Below are 23,535 nucleotides of genomic sequence, written 5' to 3' on the forward strand. Positions count from 1 at the left end.
TTGTTTTGGTGGGGGTTTTTTCTCTTCTTGAAGGAATTGAGGAAAGAATGACAGAAACTTTGGACATACTGTATATGCATTACAAATAAAAAGTAGTTATTTATTATAACAGTTTGCAAAACTGACATAGACATAATAATAATAAATGGAAGTAAATAAAATATTTAAAATATGACTCCTCTACTGCAAACCATTGCAATAGTCCTACAATTAATACTATATTGCAATAATGTTTTAGACTGTGTTAGAAAGATGTTTAATTGACTCAGTGTGTCCAGGTATAATTGTCCTTAAGGAAATGAGGAATTTAATTGTCCTTAAAGGAATATTTTCAGAACAGGTGATTGGTTACAATGAGGTGAAACAATGAAAATGAGACATCCTCTCATCCTTCCATCCTGTTTTATTAAAACTGCAGGTTGTACAAAGATGCAGTGCAACTTAAACAATATGTGCTTTCTTCCTGTCTCTCTCTGTTTCTCCTCCTCTACCACCTCCTCCTCTCCGTCAATTATTGGTTGCAATCCTCCTGATCTTCATTGTGACGGATTTGATGGTGTGAAGGACTCCATTCTGTCTCCAGGTGTCCCACAGGATGTGCATCCTCTGGCCCCAGTTCTGCTCTGCATCTTCAGGTGAGCCGTTGAGATTTGCCAGGCCACACTGGTTGAACCACCATCCTGTCTGGTTGTGCTGAGTGCTGCAGCTCTCCACCGTGCGGTTGTCCATGGAGCAGAAAGGATTACAGCCGTCATTGTCCACATCCGAGGCGCTGAAAGGAGCCGTGTCCTGGTTCTGCTCCTGCTCGTAGCCGCGAAATGCATCACCTGTACAAAAACACACACAGAAATGCACACAGGCATGCAGATGGGCACATGTTGAGTGCTATGTGAACATATACACAGTGCATTTATCATTATTTTGAGTTTGCACAACAATTGTCACTGAGGGTGAACTTGATTTATTAAGTCTTACCTGCGCTGCCTGCGTATCTGCCCAGGTGTATACTAAAGAACTGGGTTTCACTCTCCAGGCGGAAATCGTCATATGATGCATAAGAGGTGATGTCATCGTGGGAGACCAGAGCTATGTGTAGTTGGAACCGAGTATCTTTCTGGTTTACTATATGAAATACCTTCTTCAGACCCAACCAGTGTTCTCCTACACACACACACAAACAGAGAGACTGTGCCGTTACTATAATCATTGGAAAGAGCTAAATTAATCCCCGATATTTGTAGGGTTTGTTCAAAGTGAGACAGTTGTCAAGTACATCTTAAAATGTTCACTTAGATTAAATAAATTTTAAATATTGAATGAGCCTGAACGATACTGGATTTTTTAGATCAATGAGAGAATCAAAAAAATAAGATAATGATCATCCAATATTCATTTTTACATAAACACATAACATGAACAAACATTTTTATAAGGACACCTTAAATGTATAGATTTTTTTAATTGTGACCAAGACATGTCACAAGACACTTTACAGTTGAAAAATTGTTAGCACTATAAACAAACATTTAACATTATATAAGAAATCGAAACGTGTAATTGGCATTATAAAAAACTTTCTGAGGCATTGGACTTAACATACAGCAAACTTGTGAAAAGTAAGACAATGTACGCACAATGAAATAAGCAATCAATCAACCTCTTCCTTATGTTGGTTTTAAAGATTGAAACAGGAAACATGCCTCTGTCACTGTGTAAAGTAACTTCATACAACCTGCAAGGTGTCCAAAGCCATCAACATAATCAGCCCAGGGTCGTTTGAAGTCAGTTAATCCATCAGTCCTCCGTTGCATCACCGTCCATCCGCCTCCCATGTAATCCATCTCACAGAAAACCTGCAGCACATGTTGCGTTTTGAGTGGTGACTGATGATTGAGTGACGGACTGTGAATGATTGAATTATTAATGTACCTCAAATGAAGAGTCTGTATTCTCTGGGTGGACGATGTAAATACCACTGGGGATCTTGGGGACGACTGACACAAGGTTGTCCTTGATGTCGCTGCAGTCTCGTCCTAATCAAAGTAAACATACCCTATTTTGTCATCAGGAAGAACATTAACATTCACTAAAGCAGCTACTGTTTAGTTGCCACTGATGACCAATAATCTATCTCTCTGTCCAAGCACATATTTATTGTTATTTATTCTCTGCCCCACACAAGTATTTCACTGGCAGAACAAGAAAGAAGAGTTTGGTGTTTGTACCTAATATGCTGTGATGGGCTAAAAAAGACCAAAATTCCTTTAATTACATATGTGAAAACCATGTGTCTCCAAATTTGGTGATTTAATTGTTCAGATACTGTATACTGAAAGATTAAATGCTCCTTTACTTCTTAGGCAAGTAAAACCCTTTAAAGTCCAACTGGATTATCTCAAAAACACCTTGCCATGTTCTCAATCGTTGACATTTTGGAGCAACAGACAAATTAAAGGGGTACTCCAGCAGAGTTTAAAGGCACAATTTTACACACACACATCAGTTTACTGGTCACAAGGAGTCCTACTCAGCCTGTGACAACAGTTGTTTAATGTCTTCTGTGGCTCTGGAGGAGCTTTGTCAAGTTTGAGAAAATAATCCGGATGATGTCATTAGGGTTACCTCAGCTTGGCTTTGGCGAATAAAACTTATAATAGAAAGTTACAAACTGGAGGTGTGGAATTTGAAAGACGTGGCTGTTTACTAGGCACGTATTGAGTTGCATTATGGGACTAGGAGGGTCCAATGTTTTTGGAGCTTGACTGACACTAGGGGCAAAAAAGTCAGGATGTCTCCCACAAGTCCCACAACTTTATGCAGGTGAAATACTAAACTGTGAGAGTATCTGTTTTAAAAGAATAGTCAAAACTGATGCAACAGAGGTCAAGATATCCTTAGTCGTTAGTATGAGTCAAGCCCCAAAAACACTGGATCCTACACTTCCCATAATGCAACTTGGTAGTGTATTTTACTTTCTGCCTGGTTAACGCCCATGTCGTTCAAACTCCACAGCCCTTGTTCATGATGCAGGCTTTCGTTATAAATTCAAAGTCTCAAGGCCAATCAGAGATGACCCTAATGACATCATCAGGGTTATAATGTCAGATGTTAGAAAGCTCATCCAGAACCATAGAAGATATTATTACTCCTACAACAGTACTACTCCTCATGGCTAGTATATTCATGTGTACAATTGGTGAAATTTGTCACCCATATGTATGAATGTTGTATCATCATGTTTGTGTGTGAGTTACCGTGGGATTGCACAGGTTTGATGGAGTACATCTCAGTGTTGCTTCTATGAACCTCGGAGCTGAGCGTCTGCACTTTGGTCATCAGATCTGTGACCTGGAAATACAGCCGGCCAATCAGAAGCTTAGAAACTCTGTTACTAAGAGAGAAAAAGAAGACTCCACTTTACCTGACTGCTGAGGATGTCCAGGGCCCTCTGCTGCTCCTCCATCACATCCCTGATCAGTTTCCGGGTGCTGCGTCCAAACGTCAACAGAGACTGCTGTAACTGGCCTACACACACACACACACACATTCTGATCAACAGATGATGATGATAGAGGTAACAACAACACCAAGAAAGAGGAAGCAATGTTACCACAGACTGAATGTTTCTCATCTCGTAGCAGCTTGACAGTGATGTCACATGGGATGGAGCATGTGTCCCGACCTTTGACCCCTCCGGCAGGTTTCAGGCCTTTGACAGGAGCATCAGAGAAATCCTCATTGACTATCTCTGATTGGTTAAACTGAGTGCTGTTTCCTGTGTCCTGGCAATCAAGAGAGAACTACAGTGAGAGTTTAATCCACTGGTGGAAGTCTGCAGTTATAGCATGTGTTGTGTGTAACGAGCCTGGGATGTCTGACTTCAGGCACTTCATAGAGCAAGACTCAAAGTCCTGACCAGCTTCTGCAGCTGATCATGACCTGCCTGCCATGGGTGGATACAAGAAAACATTCAATTTCATCTGGGGAGGAACAAAGTTATGGGTCAGACATCCTGACGACTCAGTTGGCTACAAACACACACAGTATCTGTAATATCCTGTCTTTAAATCCTGCAAAAACATCTGTAACCAGTGGTGGAATGTAACTAAGTACATTTACTAAAGTACTGTACTTAAGTAGAGTTTTGAGGCACTTTACTTTACTTGAGTATTTACATTTGATGGTACTTTATACTTCAACTTCACAACATTTTAGAGGGAAATATTGTACTTTTTACTCTACTACATTTATCTGACATCTGTAGGTTTTTTGTATGTTTTGCAGATTATTTTTAATACAACACATATGATGAGCTTCTAAATCTTGATGCATTGTTCAGTGAAAAAAAATCTTAAGTCATTTTAGCATGGAAGTAATTCCTTAAGGTTTGTTTTCTTGTTAAAAGTTTTTTTAAAGCATAGCAGAAATATTTCAACCCCATTTTCAATGCAAAACAACCTGTTTCAAGAATTTTCTAAAGTAATTCTTGTGCAGCAACTACTCTTTCTAATTTCAAGATACAGACACTCATTTCTTGAACATTTTTCAAAAACAGGTTGAAATATTGCAGAAAAGACAGAAATGTCTTTATAAGACTGAGGTTTTCCAGATCAAACAGCCCAACACTTTATAAAGTAGTTAAATCAGTTCCACCTCAACCAACCACAACAAAAATGCTGCTCACATATTCATACATCAGCGATTATAATCCTATAATACATGTACCACTATGAAAGGGGCTATTTGGCATAACAAGTACTCTTACTTTTGTTACTTTAAGTTGCTGATAATACTTTAACTTAAAGGTCCAGTGTGCAACATTTAGAATGAGCTACTGGCAGAAATGGAATATAATATTTATAAGTATGTTTTCCTTAGAGTATAATCACCTGAAAATAAGAATTGTTGAGTTTTCATTACCTTAGAATAAGCCGTTTTTATCTACATAGGGAGCAGGTCCCTTTCCACAAGGCCGCCATGTTGCACCGCCATGTTTCTACAGTTGCCCAGAACGGACAAACCAAACACTGGCTTTAGATAGGGCTGTTCACGTTTTTCGCGAGTTTCACGGCGACCGTAGTTTCTCCTACACGCTTGGAAGGGGAGAGTGATGCGAGTGGTATTCAAATGGTTGCAAACTGCAATTTCACCACTAGATGCCACTAAATATTACACACTGGACCTTTAAGTAAGATTTTGAGTGCAGGACTTTTACTTATAATGGAGTATTTTAACATTAAGGTATTACTACTTTTACTGCAGTAAAGGATCTGAATCCTTATTCCCACACAAACACACACACTCAATGACTATTTTAATGTTGATATAACTAATAAAGACAAATCCACGATTCATGATCTATCAGTGATGCCCAACTCTAAACACTTAGATCTCCTTGATTGCATTGGCATGTCTTGAAGCAATTTATAGTCATCTGCAGAAAAAAAAAGGAGGATGCAGCTGTTTAGTTTTTTGACTACTGACTACTATCCCACTCAAAATCTCGTATTTTATAACCCCATACAATAATTCCTGATAGAAGTTTGAGTGACAAGCCAGATGAAAACATTTATGACATGCACATCATACATACTGTGGAGGAAAGCAGATGAGGCAAAAGCAGCAGCAGGACAGTTGTTATCCACATCATGTCAGTGTCATCTGACTGTGATTATTTCCTCCAGAAATGAGGGGGCTGAACTCTGTCCACTCCGTCACCAGCAGCCACTTCTTCATTTATGCTTTATTTTTCTACAGAGTCTGCTCTTTTCCCTCACATGTCCATCCTTCTTCCCTTTTCATCTGCATCTGCTCTCAGTTGTCAAACTTCACTTTCTCCTTGCGTCCTCTCTGACTGCCTCCCCTTTTCCATCTCCAACAGTCACTCCCACTTTTTCTTGGAAATTCCCATGACAACATCCTCTGTAAGAGGAGGTCAAATTTGTAAATGGGTTTGGTGATAAAAGTCTGGATATGTTTCTGACAAGTAGCTGAATGTGCAGATTCCAGATTTGTGTTAAAGAGTGATTGCCTTCCCCCTCAGTGTGTCTATTATGGTTATTTTACAGGTTATATCCTGCCACCAGTATGAGAAACAGATGTAGAAAGGGAAATGGGCAGCTTGTTTTAATGTAGGAACACTTTCTCTCTGCTTGCGTGTTTGCTTGGGCGCTGCAGCTGACGGTAGGGTGCCGTGAAAGCAGGGCATCTCTGACTCAGACTGTCAGACTCTGACTGTGTTCATATTTCCCCCCTCTGTTACACCCCTCTTCTATCTCCGACCACTGATTCATACATCTGAAAACAGCTTCCCACAGGGTCAGACCAATTACTCCTGTTAACTGGGCAGTCAAGCAGTGAGGAAAGTGAAAAGCGATAAAGGGCAACAGCACATTCCAGTCAGGGTCCAGCTGGAGCCGGCCAGCTGGCCTGTTGCTTCCCTGGAAAACTTTGCTGTGAGAGCCAAAGAAGACATTCGCTGTTGGTCTGAACCTGTGTACATTTACAGCAGTGGCCAGTGAGAGGAATGTGAAAAGCCTGGTGCCGCAGCCTTGGGGCCCCCACATCTGTCCTATGTTACATACCCTTATAAAGCAGTCTATGCATGTGAATGACACATTATATCTGCCAGGCGAGATAATGAGAACATGCAGACAAGACTGTGTGGTATCTGTGTATCAAATTCTCTTGTGTCCTTGTAAAGGTATAATAGATTAAAAACTGTTTGATAGTTGAAAGGAATAGTTTGACATTTTCGTAAATTCGCTTGTTCACTTTCTTCTGAGAGGATTGATACAACTCTGTTTATGTCTGTACGCTAAATATAAGCTGGAGCTAGTTAGCTTAGCTTAGCAAAAAGACTAGAAGCAGGGGGGAAACATCTAGCCCGGCTCTGTCCTAAGTCCAAATCTGCCTACCAGCAGCTCTAAAACTCATTAATTAACATGTTATATTTTGTTTGTGTAAATGACACGTTGATGTTTTCCCAGGTTATGTGCCGGACTATTTTATAGCTAGGCGCAGTGACTTCCTGGAGTCTTGTTGTCTTTGGACAGAGCTAGGCTAACTGTTCCCCCTGTTTCCAGTCTTTATTCTAAGCTACACTAACCGCCATATTTATCCGACAGATATGAGAGTGGCAATGGAAGTAAATTTGTAAAAATTGTAAATTACATGTGTTTGTCTGCTGCCATCACATTATGGACTAAACAAACAAGGAATAACATGTTAATTAGTTAGGTAGGAGGTCAGAGCCAAGCTAGCTGTTTCCCTCAGTTTCTGGTATGCTAAGCTAGCATGAACACCTGCTGGCTGTAGCTTTATACTTCACAGACAGACAGTGGTATCAATCTTATTTGAAGCGAATAAGCGTGTTTTCCAACATGTCAAACTATTCCTTAAATAATCACAAATCCCCTAAGCACATCAGTCATTTTGTTTTTTTCCAAACACTTTTCAGTTTGCCCTTTCCTGGACCAAAGTTATTTTCTTACCTATTGTTAGCTACATCACTCAGTGTTTTTGAATTGATTTTGACATTAATATCGCCAATATTCTCCAGAGTTCAGTCCTGAGATCCTAAATTAATACTTGAGTATGAAATGATTTGTCTGAATAAATTAGATCAGTTGTACATTCTAGCTGCTTTGTTTGTGGTGTGACTAGGCACCTGATAAGTCGCCTGTGGTTACTGGTCTGGTTATGTCCTCTGATTTGGCGGTGAAAGGGCACTGTGTTAATAACAGTGTGGAGATAATTCAGTTCATGAAAACAGCAGAAAACTAAGCTATGTTACAGGTGTTAAGGTGTGACAGTGCCATCTACTGCGCTTTGGTTTGTATTACAGTAATTATGCTTTTGTTGACCGTTTCTGTTGCCATGGTGCGTCTGAATTCCCCACACACATAAACAACTGATGACTTTGGTCCAAATAGTACATACTGTCACATCGATGATGTTTAATAAGACAGTCAATGCATAACACTCCTCATAAATGAATTTATCTGTATGTATAGTGCAATTGTCCAGTGCATGTTCTTACTCAGAACAAAACAAATATCTTGAATGAAATGAGTGTTCAGACTCAAAATCACATTATTTTCCTCTTATAAGGTAAATAAACTGGAATCTGAATGTACAGTGCTGCTAAAAGGGGTTAGGGTTAGGGTAGCAACAATGTAAAGGGCTCACGTGACCACAGACACACACATGCTGTGCTGTATATTTATCACAAGAAGAAACAACAGATCAACTCACAGACGACTCACGTTAACATCTGTGAGACTGATAGTTTCAAAGTGGGCAGGGCTGCTGAAAATCTCTTCCCTTTTCTTCACCCTCAACTCATGCAACATGCGTTTAATGTAAAAAAAAAAAAAGTTTACAATTTTAAATGTGCACACAAGCTTCAACAGTTTCAAGCTAAAGCAGAGGAGAGCTATTTTTACTAGAGCTATATTTAGCTGCACAGCATGAGTTAAAAATCCTGCACAAGGGCAGACAGCTTCTTGTTAAGAGTTTAATTTGTATAGTTATATTTATTTGTGATTTCAATTTCCCTTTCCACCAATTATTTAGATTAATATTAGTTATTATTAGTTATTAGTATTTATAGTTCCCATGTCTTTATTCATTGAGTGAAACGGATTCATTTGTAAATTAAAGCTGCAAGCAGCGATGAACGGGCCCTCGCACCTGATCGCATGTCGGGGCGTGCCGCAGTTGCGGCGTTGTTGCCGGAGGTTCGTACGACACAGCTCTGACTTTTCACGTGTTTTGGATGCTACTTGGAGGAAGTAAATGTCACTTCCTGTGTCCGCTATGTGGAGCTCAAGAACACCCACTAATTACTCGTTAAATTCCAGTATATGAAGTGTAGACCACACCCTGAAAATTTCATATAAATCAAATGATGAATGTCACGCAAGGCTTACTTCCTGTTTCCAGTAGGTGGCGCAATGACTACAACTCCTAATTGGAATGAAGATATCCTCAGGCTGGTACTCTTATCAAACATGGAATGAAGATATCCTCAGGCTGAAAGAATACAATCTTCAGGGTGGGACTCCTATCAAACATGTAAAGTTTGAAATTTGACAGGGGCACAGTGGACAATACAACAACTCCCAAAAAGTACCCAAAAAATTTAAATAGAAAAATTTAAATCACAATAATAATTAAAGCTGCAAGTAGCGATGATCGGGCCCTCACACCTCCACGCACGTCGGGGCGTGCGCTGCACGTAGGAGTTAAATGTTACTTCCTGTGTCCACTATGTGGTGCTAGACAACACGCTTCATGCGTAATGTTGAAGGATATCATACCACACCATGAAAATTTCATGCCAATTGGATCAACTTTGCCATAGAAGGCTTACTTCCTGTTGTCAGTAGGTGGCGCTATGACTATGACTCAGTTTGGGGGTGTAGATGTGTTCAGGCCTGGACTCTTATCCAGCATGTGACATTTTGGGCAGCTGGGACAAAGTAAAGTTACAACAGCTTTCTGTGACATGGCGAAGCATTGAAATTAGCCGCACCCCCATGCCAAGGCTGTTTGCAGAAAACTCACAATCTTTACAGTAAGTTCTGATGACATTTGAAGTGGATGTACTCAACATGTTGGCTGGAGTAAATCAATGCCATGCTGCGTATAACATGCCATTTCCTGTTGCCAGTAAGTGGCGCTGTGACAATAACTGAATATTGTCATATTAATGTGTCCAGGGCGGGACCCTTATCGTGCATATGGTTGAGATTGGATCATGTACAGTCATGTTACAAACCACTTCCTGTTAAATGGCAAAACATTGAAATTCGCCGCCCGATAAGGGCCACACCGTGGCCACAACTAAAGCTTTGAGCAACTTTTCATCATGAAGGTCTTTTATATACGTTGTCCAAGTTTGAAGTACGACCCCTGTACATTGGCAAAGATATCAAAATTAAATCAAAATGGCCGACTTCCTGTTGGGTTTAGGTCATGTCACTAAGAGACTTTTTTGTTCATCTTGGCATCTTACATGTGCCTCCCAAATTTCGTACATGTGGGTGAAACCGCAAGGAGGGGCTGAATTTTTGAAAATATCAAGGGGGCGCTATAGAGCCATTTTGCCCCGCCCATTTCCGAAACCCATAAAATATCACATTTTTCACCAGTCCTGACGAGTGTGCAAAGTTTCACAACTTTTCGAGCAGCTTTAGGCCCTCAAAAATTCATTCATCAACCCAGTTGGCGCTCGGGCCCTAAATGTTGTATTTTTCTCATTAAATTTCCATTCATTTGTAAGACTCTCCATGTCCACTATAGCCCATATTAACTCTGGTGGATTATAATGACTAAATAATTGAATGACTTATTGGATACACAGTAGATCCAACAAAATCAGTCCGGCCAGACATTTTTTCTTGAATTCAATCTGTTGGCTGAGCTCCAGCTCGCTGTGCGCATGTTTTCCACTAGAGGACAGGACACTGTGGACAAACAGACTCCGGCTGGGTTGGCCTCATCAGTGGCGGATGTTTTCTCAGTGCAATTTCCCAATACCCCGGTCCCCACCCCCACCCCAAAACCAGACCAGACCCAGAGTCCGAAAAATGAGTCCAGCACAGCAGCCCAAGTCTCATCTTTTTGTCACCTCTGTCTACACTTGGCCCTCTGCCTGTTTCCTTCAGCAGGAGAAAACCACACACTCTGGAAACTAAAGCACGACCAAAGACTATTACTTGACTATAATATCACTTCATTTCCGCCGATTTTTCAGGGCTTAAAGTGTCTCGTTTGGTGCATTTGCAGCTGTGAATAAAACACGACTAAATAAGTTGTTTTCTACGCCTTGTGTTGATGGTTTGTGTCTGTGCTTAGAGTGAAATATTTCTCCCAGCAACTGCGGCAGCTTTAAACCCTGCAACCCCGCCCCTCAGCACTATCACATGAATCTGGACTGAGCAGTGGATGTGAAAAAAGTTTTTGAGGTCTCGCTGAGATCACTTTTCTCCAACTGGTTTCATACATGTATGTTGGGGGTTTTTTTCCACTTGAGGAGGCTTTTAGTTGAAAGTTTGCATCGGAAATCAGTGTCCGTCTGAGTGTTTCTCCGGCTGTGATTTCTCCAGTTCCTTTTTTGCCCCTGCAGGAATACACAGAGAGAGAGGGGGGAGGGGAGAGAGAGGGGGAAACGGTCTGGCTGCTTGAAGGTATGTGGGAGGCATGTAACGTGTTGTACGCTGCTCAGATTGATTTTTGTCAGCGATCCGCGCTTTAAACTGCGCCCTTTCGACTTCTTTACCCGATGATCGATTTTCTTTTCACAGCTGATTAACTTCCGAGATGTTACAGCTTGAAACAGACACACAAGGACACAAAAGTTCAAATGGGGTGGGGGTTGGGGGGGGGGGAGCCAGAAAGTGTAAACAAATCCGATCATAACTCCAGCACTCGCGCATCTAGTTTTAACGGGCCTGGCGTTTATTCTATGTGTTTGTTTGTGTGATTGAACTTTTCGACAGATTTGTTGCGACACCAAACTTTGGCAGCATGGACGCGCACCGCGGCGCGCCTCCGGCCGGGCAGCAGATCGTGCACGTCCGCGGGGACTCGCAGACGGAGCTGGAGGCCCTTTTCAGCGCGGTGATGAACCCCAGCAAGGCGGCCAGACAGCCGTCCTCTCTGCCCATGAGGATGAGGAAACTGCCGGACTCCTTCTTCAGGCAGCCGGATTCCCGGGGCCACTCCAGACAAGTACTAATAACTGCTTTTAACTACTAATACCTGCTAAATGACAGCACCATGCTGGTTTACAGAGCAAACCCCGATGTGTCCAGACAATCACGACAAACTACATCACCTACATACAGTAGCCCTGCAACACACAGTGAGAGACCAGAATAATATGCAATCCAAATCCACATGCTGTGTGTCAGCGGTGGTGTTGTATGGAAATGTAAATATATGGAAATATGTTTCTAGTTAATATTGTGTCCACATCATGCATGAGAGAGATATTAGAAACACTCAATCCAATTAAGTACTGAAACAATCAGTAAATTGACCAATTAGTTAATCCACAGAGAATTAATAAAGTATTTTTAATTAGGGCTGAAACTAACCATTATTTTCATTATTGATAAGTCTGCAGATTGTTTTCTTGATGAATCAATTATTTGTTTGGTCTCAGAAGATAGTGGAAAAAATAGTGCCCATTACATTTTCCCACTGCCAGAGGTGACGTTTTCAAATGTCCTATTTTATTCGACCAACTGTCCAAAGATATTCATGATATTTTCTACCATGTATGATAACGAAATGTTTTTACTGGAACAAGTAAATGTTTATTCATTTTTGATTGGGGAAAAAGTGACTAAAACAATTATCTGATTATTAAAATAGATGCAGATTATCTAGATTTAGACAGTTTCTGGTTCCAGCTTCTTAAATGTGAGGATTTGCTGCTTTATATCATTGTGACTGAATGTCTTTGTGGTTTGACTGTTGAAGACGTCACCTTGGGCTTGGGGAAATTGTGGCTGGCATTTTTTACTGATATTCTACAGACTAAACAACCAGTTTCAAAAATAATAATCAAGAGAATAACCAATAATGAAAATAATCAATAGTTGCAGCCCTAACCTGTCTGTCCTCAGTGAACATTATAATATCCACAAAGGTAGTATTTATTGCAGGGCTGCTTTACTGGATGCTGAGTGTGTGAGTTTCTACCAATTCCATTTATTTGAGACAATAAAAGATGTTGTGGATTTCCTAGTGAGGGTCGACTTTCGACCGCTGTTACTCTTATTCTAAAACAGTTTTCCTGTATTGGGCATGTAATTTAATATTTCTAAGACTTTCCTTCACGCCACAGTAAACAATTTTGTTGCGTTATTGACAGATGCACCAGCAGCTCAGGCAGCAACTATCCAAAATACCGGATATCATCTTGAAAACTCAACTGTAAAATCTCTAATCATCAGGCCTCTGGTGACCACTCCTGTAGCTGCTTTTGTAATCATGATACATTGTATTCACTCCCTAAATTGCAAAATTATTCATGGTGGGAAGGTGTGGAAAAATCTAAAAAATGATGACAAAGGAACATTGGTCATAAATAGGCCCTTTTCAACTCCTACTTAACATTTTGAAGTTCACCAAAATGGCTTTTACTACAGAGTTATTGTGTTTTCCCCAAGAAACACACTCTTTGGAGGTTATAATTATGAATTAGCATAAAATTGGGTCTTACTGGATGCAGTTAAAGTATGGATATTTAAGCCACAGTGAGAGTAAATTCTCGTACTTATCATTACATTTTGGGCTGATCCTCTTGAGACTTGAGTTTCACCAGTACTCCAACTGGCTGTTACAAACAAAGAAGCCTTTCACATCACTTATATTTCCCGGTAAATGTCGTTTATTTATTTCATGACTAGCGAACACACCTTGAATCTATCTGTTAGACTTGTAGATGTGGCTCAAACATTATAATTCCATGAAATATGTTGAACTCAATCAACACTAAAGGACTTTCAGAAAAACCTTGCCAATAATATTAAACTACCAGACGTGAAACCTCCTCGGTAGAAGTAATAAAACCATCTTTTAAAGAAAAGTTTCACTGTTCTTCCTTTAAGCGTTTGTTTTTTCACCTTAGCTCACTCTGTTAACATCCCAACCTTTTCTTCCTGCTGGTTTATGTTTCTTGTTTCTGAGTGCTGTTTGTGGCTCATCATGGCAGTTGTTAACCCTGCTTGTTTCTCGTCAGGCCAGTTCGGATGGAGGTGTGTGTGGCTCCCTCACTCCTCATCACGTCCGCGCCCATTCCTCCCCTGCCTCCCTCCCGGTCAACTCCCTCTCCACTCAAGCAGCAGATGTAGCAGCGACGCCGATCATACCTGATGACGTGCCACTCCCCCACGGTTGGGAAATGGCCAAAACGCCTACTGGCCAACGTTACTTCCTCAAGTAAGGTCTAACTTCTGTTAATCAATGTGTTTGATCTGTCGCACGGCAGGTTACATGAAGGGTTTCAGATTAGAAAGACCCAAAGAGTCAGCCCCACCCTTCTCTAACATGTACATTTCTACAGTGGCACTCATCCTGTTTATGGCTGCAACTAGTGATTATTTTCATTATCTGTTATTTTAGTTTATAAAATGTCAGAAAATAGTGAAAAATACCCCTCGCAATTTCACAAAGCTCAAGGCGATGGCTGATGACCAAAGAGGTTCAGTTAACTATCATATAAAACACAGAAAAGCAGCAAACCCTCACATTTGAGAAGTCAGAACGAGCCAAATTTCTGCATTTTTGCTTAATAAATGACCTGAAAGATTAATCAAATTATCAAAATTGTTGTGGATTCATTTTATCTAGATCATCACACTGATTAAATGACCACTCATTTCAGCACTAACCCTATTAGATAGGGTTAGACCCTATTTTAAATGCACCAGGAGTGGTGATTTAGATTTTTACTGGAGTTCAGTCCTGTTACAGAAAATAGTAGACAGAACATCCCTCTTGAATATTTTGCTAAAGAAAGAATATAATTAAAAGTAATGGGGAACAGTGAAGAGAGACATGTAGCGGTGCTCAAACTAATCAGTTGCATGCAAACAGAAAATGTTCCAACTAGTTTTGCAAGAGTGTGGTTTCAGCCAGTTTCATTCATGAGAGCACATGGCCTAACAGCTCACGTTCCTGTCAAAAGACTGCTGTAGTTTGACATGTGTGTGTGTGTGTGTGTGTGTGTGTGTGTGTGTGGTGTGTGCACATGTGGTAGTACAGGTAAAGCAGGTCCGAGGCAAAACGTACCTCACGCTTCTTATCCATCAGGTTGCAGCGGTTTAACAGATACAGATACGTTTAGACTTGTTGTGTGTTTGCAGTCACCTGGATAAGACAACCACTTGGCACGACCCCCGACTTTCGCAGCTTCAGTCCGCTGCAGCTCAGCATCCTATCTCTGGCCCCCCGATCCACGCACACTCCCTCAGCAACCCAGCACCCACTACGCAGCCACAAAACATCAATCCAGAGACAGGTATCACTCTGCTTTTTTTCTTCCCCCCTTTTGACCATCCAGTTTCTTTTTAAAGCACAGACCTGCTTTTTATTGTTCAACTCCATCGGCAGCGGGCCAGGTCTTTGCTGGGTGTGATTTCTTCTGGATTCCCTTCTGGTCTCTGCTTCCACGGCTCTGGTGACTTTGGAGGGAATTAAACATTCATAAATTAAAGCCTAGGATGAACTTTAATAACAGTCTATGATGGATATAAAAAGAGAGATGAGACTCTCAGATTTGATATATTAGTGAGAGCATCCCACTATGTTGAGAGCAATCTTAATTCTCAGAAAAACAGAGATAAAAGCAATTCAGACAAGTTTATTCATACAGATGTTTTTCGTATTTAGATTCAAGTTTTATAGCTTTTTGGACCATTGTTGCCAAATAAATTCCACTCATGTCAGAATTTTAAAGGGTCGGTTCACCCAAATTACAAAAAAACATTTTGATACTTAAAGTCTGTGGGGTGGGGGGTATTTTTGCTCTTATAAGACAGAGACAATAGAGAGCTGACAAGAAATGAGAGGAGACAGAGATGGGGAATGAAACTTGAACCAGGTCATGTAATGATGCAATCACATGGTCAGCGCCTTTTTAAAGGATAGGTTCACAAAGTCTGTCTTTAAACAATAGTCTGGTGCCCATATGAACATTAAAATCATTCCTCCTGTTCATCTTAATAGATCCCTTAATGCGCTGCCAATGTAAGTGATGGGTGACAAAATCCAGTCCTTATTCTGTGCAAAATTGCATTCAAAAGTTCATCTGAAGTTAATTTGAGGCTTCAGAAGTCTGAGTTAATCAAAACAAGTGGATATCTTCCAAAGTTACAGTTGTTTTTTAGTACAAAATTTCCTCTTTTTGTTACTATCCCTACACTGCAGCTCAACAAGGACACTGTCCAGGGAAACACAAAGAGGGAATGTTCTACTAAAAAGAGTACTTGTATATAAAAGAGGTCACTCGTAGTGATGAACCCACAGAAAGTTATCATCCAACTCTGCAGTTCCCCTCAGCTCTACGAAACATTTTAGCATCTTTCAGCTCATTGTTTTGGTTTTCAAGCCTTTTCAAACTTTACTGTTTTGGTTTAGTCTCACCGCTCTTATCAACCTTGTTTTCAGCCGCAGCAGGATGCTAAAAACCCACTGTACATGCAGACAGACAGTTAGCAACTAGCTGGTGAACATAGTGGAACATTTAGCTGCTGAAGTATCAGATATTTCCCTCAGGAGTTGGTAGAGACCAAAAACAAAGCTAAAAGAGAGCGAATATTGGAAAACATTCACCATGTGTCCACAAACATGACTCCAAATGAATAATAATGTTAATCCATATCTCCTGAATGTGTAAATAGGCAACTGTTTGCTAAGTTTCACCATAACAACTTTATAAGGTGTGTCAGTGTTGTGTTTACAGCTTATTTCCACTGCCCCCAAGTGGCCAAAATATCAATTAATGCAGGTTTGAACAGTTTTCATTGGAACTACTTTCTACTGAAGAAAAAGTCCCAATGAAAACCTTCTGTGGATTAACCAGAATAATGGGGACAGTGTTACTGTAAAGAGATGTTGCTGCTGAATTTTTATATTCTAATTTGGCTGAACAGACCCTTTTTTAAGAATAAAACATTTTGAATCCTTCTTCCCAAAGAGCACCCTGAGTATTGACATTATTGCATACTTTATATTCCTTTACTGTAATGTTTAATAATAATAATCTCTTTACATTTCCCACCCACTGCATTCTGCTAAGATGCACATAGGTTAGTACATTTTGATTCTATAGAACATACTTTACTGTAGCTGTTTACCCACTAACCTTCACTTCTGTTCATTAAATCTCTACAAACTAGAAGCTACACAGACATTAAAGGACGTGGGCCAGATTCTACTTTTTACTCTCCATGCACTCCATCCACCATTTGCCTTCTCACTGTGTACTTTCACTGCTGTTCAGGTCCACTGCCTGAAGGCTGGGAGCAGGCGGTGACTGCAGATGGAGAGGTGTACTACATCGATCACATAAATAAGACCACCGCATGGGTCGACCCGCGTCTAGGTAGCGCACTATCAGATTTGTGTCTCCTGAATTGACAATTCTTGTTTGTCAATGAGAAACATTTTGTTCCAATGTCCACCATCACAAGATGCTGTTTGGCAACGAAAATAAGAAAGATCGCAAAAGTTTTTGTCAAATTTTCCTCATATATGTCATTTGCTGAAATGTTTGACCTCCATGGAAATATTTACTTCATTGTCAAAAAGTTCTTTTCTTATTTATCTTATGTTCCAGCCCAGAAGATGAACCCTGGCATCCTTGGCTTGGCACTGCAGCAAAGGCAGGAAAAGGAAAGGCTCAGATGCAAACAACAAGGCCTCCCTCCGCAAATCGCACCACAGGTCAGAGGTTAAATAAAATAGTACTTAGATGAACTTACATTTAAGAGATTTCTTCTGTTATCTGCTTGCATTATGGTGTGTATTCAGTTCATATTTAACAGTAATTAAATCGCAATTTCATGTAAACACAGTTTGAATTTTACATGATGTTATACAAGCAGGTGTGTGTGTGTGTGTGTGTGTGTGTGTGTGTGTGTGTGTGTGTGTGTTGTAGGAGGCAGGAGGAAGGAACCAGATGCCCGGCGGGATGGACCATGACAGGAACGCACAGACACTTGTCCCGTCTCTGGATGTCAGGATCAGAGCCTCGAACCACGAACCCACACTTAATGGGTAAGTTTGTGTTTAAAGTTGTTGTCGTCATGTACTGTAGATCTCCTTTTATTGTAGTGTTGATTGTTATAGAGTTATGGTCATTAAGGGACAAACGTATTCATAACCTTTACTTAAGTAAAGGCAGTAACACGGTGTAGAAATCAAGGAGAAGCTAATTTTCTTGAGTATTAACAGTAATCTAAAGAATGACGCCTGTCCGAATGTTACCCAAATAATTACATATTTTTGCGCATTTTTTTCTGCTGCCACCACCAAACAGTGGGGATAAATGGAATTCCATTTGTGCAGCTCAAAGCGTTGAAAAATGACATTTGAAAGACTCAACAGCAGTGTTTCTTTCCAGAAGCAATGTCCCAGTTACTCTGGATAATCGATCAATCTCACTGCCAGCAGCTTTCATGAAAAATATTTCTCTGTTCCAGTGAAAACCATATAGTTCCAGGAAGAATTATTGTATATGTAATTTCCATGAAGTGCACCGTCACTTCAATGACTCTGCAGAATTTTTACTGGCCATTCCAGTTTTTTGACAGACCCGATATAAAGGAATGTTTATGTGTGTGTGTTCTTGTGCAGCGCTCACTCTCGCAACGAGAGCACTGACAGTGGTCTGAGCGTCAGCAGCTTGCCCCGCACGTCGGACCACATGTTGAGCTCTGTTGATCACATGGACACTGGTAACACACACACACACACACACACACACACACACACACACACACACACACACACACACGCACACAACAAAGTCAGAAAAATAGCCCCAGGGTTCCCGCAGTTTTTTTGAAAATTATCCCTCCAAACTCCATTATAAATATGTGTATTTTTGCATGAAACCAAAGTAATGATGAACGTGGTGTCCAGATGTGACATCAATCAGTTTATTTTTAGAGTAAATGTGTCGCAAATTTAGCCATGATATTGGCTTATTTAGATTAAATACCTCAAATTATTTACTTAGAACTATGGTATGCTTTAGAAATTGGTTGGAAACTCTGACTTTTGCACTGGCCTTCCAGTATTTACTGGTGTATCTCATAGGGAAACAAATAGTTTCCTATAACAGAAACTTCCCCAAAGACAATGCAGAGTAATTTGTGTTAATTTATTTTGGAATCTATGAAAAACAGTGTAAAAAGGCTTAGCAAACGGGTCAGTAATAATACAAAGGAAAAGGAGGGGAATTCTGTTGAATGCAGAAAAGTGAGAAACTGTAATATGCTAATTATGTGCACAAATACTTTGGACTGCAACACATTCCTCAAGTAAATGCTGTCTCGATTATTCATATTTATTTATTTTCTGTCTTTATCTGTATTTGTGCACATATTTAGCTTATTAAATTTCTGTGCACTCAGCAGCTCACCTCCGCATTTATTTGTGTTATTTTATTTTTATATATCAAACAGAAGTGGGAGATGGAAAACATGAATTGTGCATTTTATTTCCGTACATACACACTACCTGCGGGGGGAAAAAAACTTTACACATACTGGTCCAGGTGCAGCTGAGTTAAAAAGACAGTCCCTGATTTTGTGATAACGCTCAACAGCCCATCCAAGTTCCCAAATTTCTCCCAGCTCACTGTTGATATTTAGCCATTTTTTTCTGAATTCTTCAGGTGACGCTGGCGAGACCTCCTCGATGAGCTTACAGGAGTCGATGCCTGTGCTCCCGATGTCTGAGGGCGAGGAGCTAATGCCCTGCATCCCGGAGGGTCTCAGTTCAGACCTTCTGATGGACATGGAGACCGTTCTCTCTGGGTCGCACATGGACAGAGACAGCCTGCTCACCTGGCTATAGACACACCCAGCTCACCGCCCAAATATGGTTTGACATCCAAATCTTCATAACATGACTGAGAATTCTGGAGAATCGAAAGTGGTACAGAACAACATAACTACAACATGCTACTGTTGTGTGATGGATACCTAACACTACTTGCACCCTGAGGAATGAAAAAACCCTGACTCTCACAGAGGGTGGTAAGCTGCTGGTGTTCTCCTCTTTTTGGGCCTGGTTTTACACAGATGCATGACGGAGCATCCATATTTTTTACAACACTCCTTTCTTTTTAGTCATCGACCTCAGATGATGCTCGCCACGTCTCTGGTAAAGTGCGTCATAGCTAATTTTAGAGTACAGATTTATTATCCCCACTTGGGTAATACTGTTTGCAGAAAACCTTTAAAAACAGTGTCAAGTCAATGAAATTTGCATGTGTCAGTAACATAAATGCAAACAAAGACATGTTAAAATAACATAAAGGTTACTCAAAAGATATTTAACAGTAACATAATGTATCATATCCACATTCCCCTCGGTTTCTTCATATAGCCTGTAGGATAAAAGAGCAGCATGTAGTGCTACTACATCTTAGCAGCCTGTAATTTGTGATTTTTAATGCACATGCTCACAGTTGTCCAAACCATTTTCTTAATAAGCGTGAGGACTGAGAGCAAGAGATGAATCAAAGAATGTATCTGGATTAACACTACTAAAAATCCCTCCGACTATCTCTGCTACACAGAAACCCCGAGGGGGGGGCAGACACACCCTTGTGGTGAGCCAGTAGAAGATTAAGAACACTAACAAGAACTCAAACTTTAGAAACGGTCGGTTAAAATGCTCACAAGCCAAAAAACAGTATTAAAACCTGTCTGTGTGGAAGACTGTGGGGCTGCTCAAAACCAAGAGTGGAATATCTTTGAGGTTTTTTCAAAATTAAGTTAAGGAGGCTAAGCGTCTATCTTCGGCCACAGTGAAGACCTAACAAATCAAAGCCTGTCAAAAGCCTTCACATTTGGAGAAAAGTAGGAGTCTTAACTTGGGCACTAAAACTACAGTAAAGTGTGTTTTAGGACCTCTCTTTAAAGAAAGGATATCTACAGTAAATGAACACATGTTCAGTATAATGCAATCCAACACAATACAGGATTTTCCCCAGGAAACTAATCCTGACGCATCTGGTCTTCTCATCAACTTAGTTAGTAGATGACGGCCTAAAGCCACACTATATATGTGGCCTTGGGTGTGAAATAGCATCTCTGCTCTTTTTCCCTTGAGGTTAAAGTTGTATTTTATAAAAGTGTGTTAAATCTTTTTAGAACATTAGACCACCTCCGCTCTAAAACACCGTAGGAAAGCCTGCAACAGCCTTGCTATAAAAATCTCCTTTTTTGAAGTTACTAATATTCAGGTTTTGTTTATTCTGTGTTTGTGTTGTTGTATTGGATTGCATTTTATTGTAATGTGTTCCAATCATTTTGTCCACTCCAGCATTGAATATAAGCTTCAAAAAGGTAGTATTTATTGGAGATGTGTTTTTATTGGATTGCATTATATTGTACAGTTGTAATGTTATGATGTCCACCCCTTGTTTAAGAAATGATGCCACATAGTTGCCATCAGGACGTTTTCTCTCCTTAGTGTGCAGCAGAGATTTCAGCACTTTCTACTCATCAGTGCTAACACAGCTCTCAGCAGCTCCTACCTTAGCCCTGAAACATAAATGAAAAATATTCGGTGAATCAGCCAGCACCCCATCAACTTAGGTTAAACTGTTTTATTATTCCCTTTTATCACTTTTCCCACTATTGGCTTGATTCATTCCTAATAATAATTTCCTTTTTTCACATCTTAAGCATCTGTTCACACAGTTTTTTCCCCACAGAAAGACGTACAACCAGTAACAGTCTCAGCCAAGTTTTTAAGTTTTAGCTCCTTAACTACAAATCGTCTACGCTTTGATACTTACCATTTTTGAATGTATGCAGTACAGATTTAGCTTTTTAAGATGCACTTTTCTTACCATTTCAGGCATCCATTGTTTTCCAAAATCAATGAGCAGACTCTTGAAACTTGCCTGAGTTATGTAGTCACTCACCGTGAACATCAAGTCTGCAGTATGTTTTCAGTCTTGCATTATCGTGGCGTGATAATGCAATTTAAGTGCAGATTGATTTGAAGAGTCTGTGCTGCATTACCACACAATGATGATGTAACACTGACACAAAATAATGCATACTTGATGTTGACTATAATGAATTGTTTCTAACTTTAAGAACGCACACACAGCGAGGCGCAGACCAGCGTGAGCTTCAATGCAAGTTCATCAAAATTAAAACACGTCCCAGTACACCATGCTTTATTCACCAAATGTTTTTGCTTATCTTGCCTTCATCAGGGTGGAGTCTGAAGCTGTTTCCGGTTTCCTTTTTATATACAGTTCATTGATCGGTCATGTGACCATAGATACCATGTATACAAAACCACATCATCATCATCCTTTTCTTTAAAATTGCAATTTACAAAATATCATTATTCTTGGTTGATACAAAAATTGTAAGATAAATATATATGACCATAAATACAGTATTATAATGTGTTTCCTTTTCAGAATATTCACTAGCAAATGCAAGCTTTCATTTGAACCCATCAATGGGTAAAAAGGTTGAATATCCATTTTTAAATAAAAAGCAACAAATTATGTATTTTTTAACCTCTTTAAAAACCTCTTTTTTAACCCCTTCTATCTCTTAAAATGTATAAATAACCCCAACTAATTTCAACGTCAGCCTACGGTAATGAATTTCACAACAGAAGCAAGTTTCAAAATCCTGCTAATAGATTTTCATATTGTTTGGACATGTATGGATTAGATGCCTGGAACAGTAGAAAAAAACGCATTGAAATTTCTGAAACAGAGCAGCATGGTTTGCAAAATACTTAGCAGTGATGTAAAATGTATGTGATTTGTTGTAAATAGACTAAAACATGCACAATCACTGGTATAATCCTTTTAAAAATAACCCTGGTCAGAGCTATTAAGACATGAGTTTGCTACCACTCTGTAGTTATAATCTCCTCTGTCCGTGGCTCTAGCTTTCCACTCTTAAAGAGCTGTTTTGTGAGTGGGAACGAGGGAAATATTGTGCTTTAAAAATGGACTTCAGGCCCATCTGGAGAGTCATGGCATAAGTCAAGGACCCTCAGAAAAGCAACAATTGCGGATGCTGTGTTGTTGGTATATTTTGTTCTAACTGCAAGTGCTATCCAGTGCTCTAATACAGAAGGTAATCGTCAATAAGGGGAGCTCTTTAATTCTCCTTGTTTAGCTAAACTATATAATAAGTATATAATCAGTTTTTTATCCGCTGGGTTGTTTCTGCAGTGTGTTTTGTATTTTATCTGAATTTGAAGCGGTTATTTTATTATTGGTGAGAGCATTTCTTCTAACCAGCTTCCTTTTTATATATACAGTATATAGAGGTAAAGACTTCATTCACAACATCCCCAAAATAAAGAGCCAAGTCAGCTAAAGTACCATCCATGGGCCTGGAGTGACTTACTGTTCATACACATAATGCAACACACTACCTAGCCTATTATTTATCTTAGCATGCATGACACTTGCTATGTATGTTACATATAATGATGTTCATTATCCTATTTACAGAGAGTTTGGAGGCAATCAGACTTGTTTTGTACCTTTTTATGCATGTGCTTTATATAAATATATTTCTTCTTACTCTCACTGTAATCATTTTAAAGGAGTTTCTGTTTAATAAACTTTTAAATACACCTGGCAAGTTGTAGCTTGTAGTGATGTGTCTGGTGTGGATTGTCCATGGTATGATTGTAAAACCGCACCTCTGTTGTGTTCGTATTTTTATTTACACAATATGTTAATACAACTTTATTGGCGTCAGTTGGGTATCGCACTTGGCTTAA

General features: G+C 39.9%; 2 protein-coding genes across 6 annotated transcripts; one reads left to right on the forward strand and one right to left on the reverse strand.

Annotated features, from left to right (window-relative positions):
- Positions 1-385: 385 nt before the first annotated feature.
- angptl5 (angiopoietin-like 5) lies at positions 386-5,863 on the reverse strand. Its single transcript, XM_044223452.1, has 8 exons — positions 5,594-5,863; positions 3,611-3,782; positions 3,422-3,525; positions 3,255-3,348; positions 1,930-2,033; positions 1,733-1,853; positions 976-1,161; positions 386-827 (listed from the first exon to the last, which is right to left on the reverse strand). The coding sequence occupies exons 1-8, from the start codon at positions 5,648-5,650 to the stop codon at positions 508-510; spliced, it is 1,158 nt and encodes a 385-aa protein (XP_044079387.1). The 5' UTR covers positions 5,651-5,863; the 3' UTR covers positions 386-507.
- A 5,014-nt stretch (positions 5,864-10,877) lies between these two features.
- Positions 10,878-23,385, forward strand: LOC122888221 (transcriptional coactivator YAP1-like). Of its 5 annotated transcripts, none has more exons than XM_044222333.1 (9): positions 10,878-11,013; positions 11,508-11,739; positions 13,760-13,959; positions 14,886-15,040; positions 17,024-17,125; positions 17,360-17,466; positions 17,681-17,799; positions 18,379-18,479; positions 19,424-23,385. In XM_044222333.1, exons 2-9 carry the CDS (start codon positions 11,536-11,538, stop codon positions 19,603-19,605), a joined length of 1,170 nt encoding a protein of 389 aa, XP_044078268.1. In that variant the 5' UTR covers positions 10,878-11,013; positions 11,508-11,535; the 3' UTR covers positions 19,606-23,385. The 5 variants fall into 5 exon arrangements, with proteins under 5 accessions (XP_044078268.1, XP_044078267.1, XP_044078266.1 ...); XM_044222332.1 differs by lacking the exon at positions 10,878-11,013 and adding an exon at positions 11,146-11,195; XM_044222331.1 differs by lacking the exon at positions 10,878-11,013 and adding an exon at positions 11,202-11,376.
- Positions 23,386-23,535: the final 150 nt, after the last annotated feature.

The sequence above is a fragment of the Siniperca chuatsi genome, linkage group LG14 (assembly GCF_020085105.1).
Source record: "Siniperca chuatsi isolate FFG_IHB_CAS linkage group LG14, ASM2008510v1, whole genome shotgun sequence".
NCBI lineage: Eukaryota > Metazoa > Chordata > Actinopteri > Centrarchiformes > Sinipercidae > Siniperca > Siniperca chuatsi.

Coding starts and splice junctions, on each gene's coding strand:
- angptl5 (XM_044223452.1), bottom strand. CDS start 5,650: ATGATGTGGATAACAACTGTCCTGCTGCTGCTTTTGCCTCATCTGCTT. Junction 3,783..5,593: donor CTCATCTGCTTTCCTCCACA/GTATGTATGATG, acceptor CTTGATTGCCAG/GACACAGGAAACAGCACTCA. Junction 828..975: donor CAGATACGCAGGCAGCGCAG/GTAAGACTTAAT, acceptor GTTTTTGTACAG/GTGATGCATTTCGCGGCTAC.
- LOC122888221 (XM_044222331.1), top strand. Junction 13,960..14,885: donor GGCCAACGTTACTTCCTCAA/GTAAGGTCTAAC, acceptor GTGTGTTTGCAG/TCACCTGGATAAGACAACCA. Junction 18,480..19,423: donor TGTTGATCACATGGACACTG/GTAACACACACA, acceptor TGAATTCTTCAG/GTGACGCTGGCGAGACCTCC.